The 7,677-nt window shown below is 36.2% G+C and overlaps 1 protein-coding gene across 3 annotated transcripts in view; it reads left to right on the forward strand.

The window, feature by feature from the left end:
* The window catches only part of LOC104792437, a 4,689-nt gene continuing 1,944 nt past the window's right edge, over nt 4,933-7,677 (forward strand). Inside the window, exons 1-2 of one of the 3 annotated variants that reach the window (XM_010518586.2) lie at nt 4,933-5,229; nt 5,560-7,193. In XM_010518586.2, coding sequence (XP_010516888.1) covers nt 5,076-5,229; nt 5,560-7,193 — 1,788 coding nt within the window. In that variant the 5' untranslated portion in view covers nt 4,933-5,075. Of the gene's footprint in view, nt 5,236-5,559; nt 7,194-7,677 lie in introns of all 3 variants that reach the window. The other 2 variants (XM_010518598.2, XM_010518591.2) reach the window with 2 other exon arrangements.

The raw sequence follows: 7,677 nt of genomic DNA on the forward strand, positions 1-7,677 counted from the left end.
ATGTGAGTTAGTCAATTGTGTGTGGCATGGAGTCCTAGAACATCTTCTTCGAGCCAACATTAAGATTCCACAATGAGTTTTTGTTTTTGTGTTCTGTTTATTGTGTGCTTAGCCTTCTGCTCATGGTAGTGCAGATGGTTAGAGAGGATGTTGTTGCTGGTCGTGGTCGTGGACACGGACGTGGTCGTGGACGCGGACGTGGTCGTGGACGCGGACGTGGTCGTGGACGCGGACGTGGTCGTGGACGCGGACGTGGTCGTGGACGCGGACGTGGTCGTGGACGCGGACGTGGTCGTGGACGCGGACGTGGTCGTGGACGCGGACGTGGTCGTGGACGCGGACGTGGTCGTGGACGCGGACGTGGTCGTGGACGCGGACGTGGTCGTGGACGCGGACGTGGTCGTGGACGCGGACGTGGTCGTGGACGCGGACGTGGTCGTGGACGCGGACGTGGTCGTGGACGCGGACGTGGTCGTGGACGCGGACGTGGTCGTGGACGCGGACGTGGTCGTGGACGGGGACGTGGTCGTGGACGCGGACGTGGTCGTGGACGCGGACGTGGTCGTGGTAGGGGCAGAGTCTCAGTGGTTAGTGAGACTGCGGACCAGAGTGTGATAGCAGAGGGTGTCGGCGAGTCGCAGGGTGTCCAGGGGGATTCCATGAGTGTGGCCGGAGGGGGCAGTGTTGATGCCCCAATAGCCGGTGATGTTAGGGCCCCAGGTGCGGGTGTCCCAGTGGGTGGAGTCCCGGGTGTCAACCTTGCGGGTTTGCTGGCACAGTTGTTGGAGCGGTTGCCACTTGTGGCACCGGCTCAGGCTCAGGTAGTGCCACCAGTGGTGGCGGAGGAGTGGCATCGACAGTCTCAGGTAATGCCACCAGTGGTGGCGGAGGAGCGGCACCTGGGGACTGCATCGACCAATGCTAGTGAAATTTGCATCGACCGATGCTTCCATCGCATTGACCGACGCATGCTCGACATCACGCAGAAACCCTAATTGCAGACGCCTCCACATGGCATCGACCGATGCTCTTAGGTCAAACCGCGTCGTCCTCGCACTTACATCGTCCTGACGCACAAAGTGCATCGACCGATGCACATGCCAAGCACCGTTTTCTCCGAAACTTCTCGCCGGATCTTTGTTCCTGCAACCACAAGACTCGATGCCAAGCCACAAGAAAGCCTCACACGTACCTAAACAGCATTCTAACAAGCCAAACAACACATAAACAAACAGATCAGAGAATCTCTAGCTTAGATAAGCCATGGTCATGCACTTACCTTTGCCACAGAAGAAATCTGACCTAAACACAGGAATAAAACGCTCCTAGGAAGCTCCTACAATGATCCCAGCTATAGATCTCTACAGAAATAGCTTCCAACTCCAAGAAGTCACCAAGAACACTCAAGAACACCAAGAACTCTCTTTCTCTCTTTTGTTTCTCTCAAAAGCGGCCAAACTCGACTAATGAGACAAAAGACGGATTTAAGGGTTTTCCCTTTCCCTTTGCCCAAAACGCAGCGTTTAACTTAAGTCAAAATGCAGAAATTGAACCTGCATCGACTGATGCTCCTCCAGCATCGACTGATGCACATCCCCAAACCGGGATTTTGGTTCGCGGATGTTACACTTATATAGAGGGGTGTTTTACAATCCTTTTCCTTTTAGGATTAAGAAAGTTTTTTTAATATAATAAGATTACAACTATCTTATGCATCGTTTTACCAATGTTGAAAACTTTGATTTCTGATCGTTAGAATTGACACGTGTCACGATCTGATGAGTTGCGAACTTGGATATTTAATCGTTAAAACTGACACGTGTCACGATCTGGTGAGTTTTTAACTTTGATCTCTGATCGTTAAAACTAACACGTGTCACAATCTGGTGAGTTACTAACTTTGAGAACCAAGCTTTATGTAATAAGATATATATATATATATATATATATATATCTATTTTAATTGCCAAATTAGGAACCAAACTCTCTATATAATTAATAATTATTAATTTAGTTGTATTATTAATTTAGATAGATTTTATAGTAAATGGAATCATATGAACTTCATATGATTATGAATGGTTTGCTATTTTCGTAATTATGAGACATCTATTAAAAATAATAATCTATATATAATAGCAATACGAATAAATGTCATCAAATGTTGTGTTTTTTCAATCATACCTATTGGATAAATTTCTAAAAACATATGTAGAAAATTAAATTGTGTGTTTTACAAAAGTTGTGATTGTTTATTGTAACGAGGTTTTTTTGTAAAGTTGCAGCTGTTCATAGTAGAGTTGTGTTTATTCGAATATTCACATCTTTTGATATATATATATATATATATATATTTGTCTGTTTGAACTGTTTTCATTTTTTTGCCATGACACAAAATAATATAAAATTTCAATCTCAACGGTTTTGACAGTTCTCTAAATAATTTTATAGCATTCATTCTTTTAAAAGTAAAAAAATTCCTTCAATTCTTGATTTAACAAAAGATTTTTGGAATGATGAATCTGATTTAAAACTTTTAGTTAATTTTATATATATAAATTTAATAAAAATACCTAGATATAATAGCAATCCGAATAAATGCCACCAAAAGTTTGTTATTTCAATTGTACCTTTTGGATAATTTTCCAAAAGTGTAGAAAATTTAAATTGAGTGTTTTACAAAAAGTTGCGATTGTTCATTGTAACAGTTTTTTTTTGTAAAGTTGCAACTGTTCATTGTAGAGTTGTGTCTATTCAAATATTCGTATCTTTTGGAATATATATATATTTGTCTGTTTGAACTGTTTTCCTTTTTTGCAATGAAACAAAATAATATAAAATATCAATCTTAACAGTTTTTTACAGCTCTCTAAATTATTCTCTATCATTCATTCTTTTAAAAGTAATGAAATTCCTCAAATTCTTGATTAACAAAAGATTTTTAGAATGATGAATTTAATTTACAACTTTTATTTAATTTTATATATAAAAATTTAATAAAAATACCTAGAGTTTTTTTCCAAGAGTTAGATGAATTATATAGTGAGTTTTTGAATTTTACTTTTGAATATGGTAATAAAGATGCCTTCTATTTAAAAGCAGTTTATATGAGTTTGTAGGTATAATTAAGTGCAGACACAACAGTTGTGATTTTTCGTAGTAACTTTCGTAAAAAATTGTTTTTATTTGTTTTTTTTAATTGAAATGGTTGTATCTGTTCATTGTAGAGTTTTGTCTTTTCACTATATTTTATTTATATTTTTCATCACAATTTTTCGTTCTAATAGGTGTGTCTATTTAAATAGTCATGCTTTTTGAACTCTCTTTATATTTGTCTCTTCATCACTAACTAAAAAGTTTGTTGAAACAAATTTTCCATTTTATGTTGAATCTAAATAATTTAATAGTAATATATAATATTCCACGTTATTCTATAATCTAACTAAAATTTTAGAAATGATTATAGCAATAGAGAAATTTAATACAACTTAATAGAGAATTTATAATTACGTCTATTTATCGTAACTTTTTGTTAAAAAATATATTTTAATATTTTAAAATAATAATAACAATATGAATAATTGAAAACAACACTTGCGCTTTTTGTAGTATTTTTGTGTAAAAAAATTTTTTTTTTAACTCAAACAGTTGTATTTGTTCATTGTAGAGTTGTATTTTTTCACTATATTTTATTCATATTTTTCATCACAACTTTTTGTTCTAATAGGTGTATCTATTTAAATAGTCATATATTTTGAACTCTTTATATATTTGTCTCTTCATCAATAACTAACAAATCATTGTTTGTTGAAACAATTTTTTCGTTTTATGTTTAATCTAAACAATTTGAATATTAATATCTAATATTCAATATTATTATATAATCTAACTAAATTTTTTGAAATGATTATAGTAATATAGAAATTTAATAACATTTAATATAGAATTTACAGTTGCATCTATTTATCGTAACTTTTTGTTAAAAACTATTTTCATATTTAAAATTAATTTTGTTTTGTTTTTAAGAGTTGTGTATTTTAATTTTAATTTTTCGTTGATATAGTTTCACTTATTATTAAATATATTTTTAAGTATAGTTATTTAATAGAAAATTAGATTTACTCATTACAACCATTAGTTCAATATTGTCAGTTAGGATTACTTTATCATAATGATTTTTTAATTGTAGCTCTTACCATAATTCTTCATAAAAATATTTTATGTATAATACTTTAAACAATATGTTTTGCAAAGTTGCGTCTAATCTACATAATCTTTTTTGTTATAAGTTTTTATTTTTATGGTTGTGTTTTTAGTAACAATTTATGTATTCAAACTATTCGATTATATTCAAAAAATTTCATAATGTATAATTTTTTTTCTTTTTTTTTTTTCTAAAATACTATATTGGAGGAAGTCTGAATCCTAGTAATAATAATAATAACAACGAATGATTCAAATATTGCTCTGCGAAAATAGTATATTATCATTCTTAAAGATCCAAATATCTTAAAACCCAGTTGTCTATCCATAAAAAAAACAACCACAAATCTTTTCCTTTTGACATGAAACGATCATTCATAAACAAAACAACAAACAAGCTGAAAATCGAATGATTTAAACATTACTATTCTGTAGAGGGTCACCCAAATATCTTAAAATAACGACAGCAAATATATATATATATATTTTTTTCGACAGAAGGATCACATAATTTAAGCCGTAAATTTGTAAAATAACCCCTCTCTTTACTTGGACTTACCAGGCTGAGGTCATCTTAAATTCAATATTAAGTTATTAACTATCAAATGACTCGGATCCTACAATTTTTGAAACACCCTTTTTTATATTCACCAACGGTCAAAAACATCCAGTAGCCGTCGTTTAAATCCTCAGATCGATCTTTCCAAAAATTGCAACTAGCCGTTACGATTCTCTCTCTCTCTCTCTCTCTCTCTCTCTCTCTCTCACTCTCTCTCTCTCTTGCCATTTTCTTGGTTCATTGTTTCTTTTAACAACCCAAAGATTTCAGATTTGTTAACAAATTAAGGATTCCGAACAATTTGTATAAGTCAATGGCTTCTCCAACCAACAAAAATCCCTCTTTTTCTCCGCCAATCCCTAACAGACCAAACCCTAAACCCAGAAACTCTGAAGCCGGTGATCCGTTACGCCGGAGCTTTGGTGGCAACCCTTTTCCGGCGATTACAAAAGTCAATATCCCCTCAGGCTAGGGTCTTTCTCAATTACTCAAAAGTTTCGATTTTTAGATTAGGGTTTAACTTATTCTTCGCAGATAAAGATTTGCTCAATTCGTGAAAGTTTCGATTTTTCGATTAGGGTTTAACTTAGTCTTTGCGGATAAAGGTTTTGCTCAGTTTAGATTAGGGTTAAACTTAGTCTTTCTCAAGTAAAGGTATCTCTTTTTCGATTAATAGATGTGTTTCTTAACTCGTAGATAGATTCTCTGGGCTAATCTTGGTTCTTGTAGATCTTAAGTTCAGAACCTTTGATATGTTCTTGCTGATTGAGGTGTTGTGATGTTTTGTTGTTCATCAGAGTTTACTCGGAGGAACTCTTTTGGTGGAGAAGACAAAGAGAACGAGACCAAAGCTGTTACAACTCCAAAAGTTTCCAAGAACTTCATGTCACCAACATTCTCAGCAGTTTCTAAAATCAATCCATGGCCAAGGAAGAGAGTGTTGTCTGATAAAAACGAAATGTCTCGGTCCTTCTCTGATGTGAAAGGTCTTATCTTGGAAGACAACAAAAGAAGTCATCACCGTGCTAAGTCGTGTGTTTCGTTTTCAGATGTCATACACTCCATTTGTATTGATGAAAAGATGCAGTTTGAAGGGTCACATGACATGACTGTGACTGATTTTTATGAGAAGGAAGTTTATGAGAACAAAGGGATTACATATTCTGATCCAAGGTTCAGGATCAGTCCTCGTCCTTCTGTTCCATACACATCGCCTGAATTCGCAGCTCGTGAAGTTGATACTACATTGTTGCCTCCTTATGATCCGAAGAAGAATTATTTGTCGCCGAGGCCTCAGTTCCTTCATTATAAGCCGAATCCAAGAATCGAGAAGCGTTATGATGAGTGCAAGCAGCTTGAGGAACTTTTCATCTCTGAAAGCTCTTCTTCGGAAACTGAATTGTCTGTAGAAGAATCTGATACATGTGAGGAACAGGACAAGGATGGAGCTGAGGCAGTAGTAGAAGATGAAACTGAAGACGTGGAGCAATTGGAAGCAGAGAGTGATCAAGAAATGGTTTGTGAGAGCGTTAAAGAAACAAGTCAGATTCCAAAACAGTCTAATTTCAGGAAATTCAAGTTCCTTGGTTGGTTTTTGGCTTTGGCCATGGCGTGTTTGTTGGTTTCAGCGACCTTTTCTTCACCGATGATTTCAACTTTCAACGAGTTCCATATCACAAAAGAAATCACAGAGTTTGCAAAAGCTAATAACTTGGACAAGGTGAGTGAAAAGCTCTGGACTTTGACAGAATCATCACTTGTGTATATGGATAAGCTGATCTCAAGTCTTGGAGGAGGGAATGAGGAATATGGTCAATTCCAATTTCATAACTTGACATATACTCTGGAGGATAATACTGTTTTCAAGCCAACAAGTGTTGAAACCAATCTTTTAGATGTCTATGGAGAGGATGGTTCTGTCAATGTCTATGGAGAGGATGGTTCTGTCAATGTCTATGGAGAGGATGGTTCTGTCAATGAAGAACCATTACAAGAGAAGAGCACAGTTGAAACCAATCTTTTAGATGTCTATGGAGAGGATGGTTCTGTCAATGTCTATGGAGAAGATGTCTATGGAGAGGGTGGTTCTGTCAATGTCTATGGAGAAGATGTCTATGGAGAGGGTGGTTCTGTCAATGTCTATGGAGAGGATGGTTCTATCAATGGATCTGACCTAAAGAGTGGAGGAGAGGAGAAATCAGATGGGGATGCAGAAACTAATGAATCTGATGAACAGACTGAGGTGAGATGGAACACAGATATAGAGTTAAGTGAAACTGAAGGGAACTTGAAAGCTCTTTCCGACAATGGCTTCAAGTGGAACACTGAAGAACAGAGAGAGTCTGAGGTGAGTCCTAAAGAAGAGCTTGAAACAGGCTCATCCAAAAAGGACCAGGAGAAGCTGGAAGAAGATATATCCGAAGCTATCTACATTAACCAGCNGAAGATGAAACTGAAGACGTGGAGCAATTGGAAGCAGAGAGTGATCAAGAAATGGTTTGTGAGAGCGTTAAAGAAACAAGTCAGATTCCAAAACAGTCTAATTTCAGGAAATTCAAGTTCCTTGGTTGGTTTTTGGCTTTGGCCATGGCGTGTTTGTTGGTTTCAGCGACCTTTTCTTCACCGATGATTTCAACTTTCAACGAGTTCCATATCACAAAAGAAATCACAGAGTTTGCAAAAGCTAATAACTTGGACAAGGTGAGTGAAAAGCTCTGGACTTTGACAGAATCATCACTTGTGTATATGGATAAGCTGATCTCAAGTCTTGGAGGAGGGAATGAGGAATATGGTCAATTCCAATTTCATAACTTGACATATACTCTGGAGGATAATACTGTTTTCAAGCCAACAAGTGTTGAAACCAATCTTTTAGATGTCTATGGAGAGGATGGTTCTGTCAATGTCTATGGAGA

Source organism: Camelina sativa, chromosome 1, assembly GCF_000633955.1.
Source record: "Camelina sativa cultivar DH55 chromosome 1, Cs, whole genome shotgun sequence".
NCBI classification, from domain to species: Eukaryota; Viridiplantae; Streptophyta; class Magnoliopsida; order Brassicales; family Brassicaceae; genus Camelina; species Camelina sativa.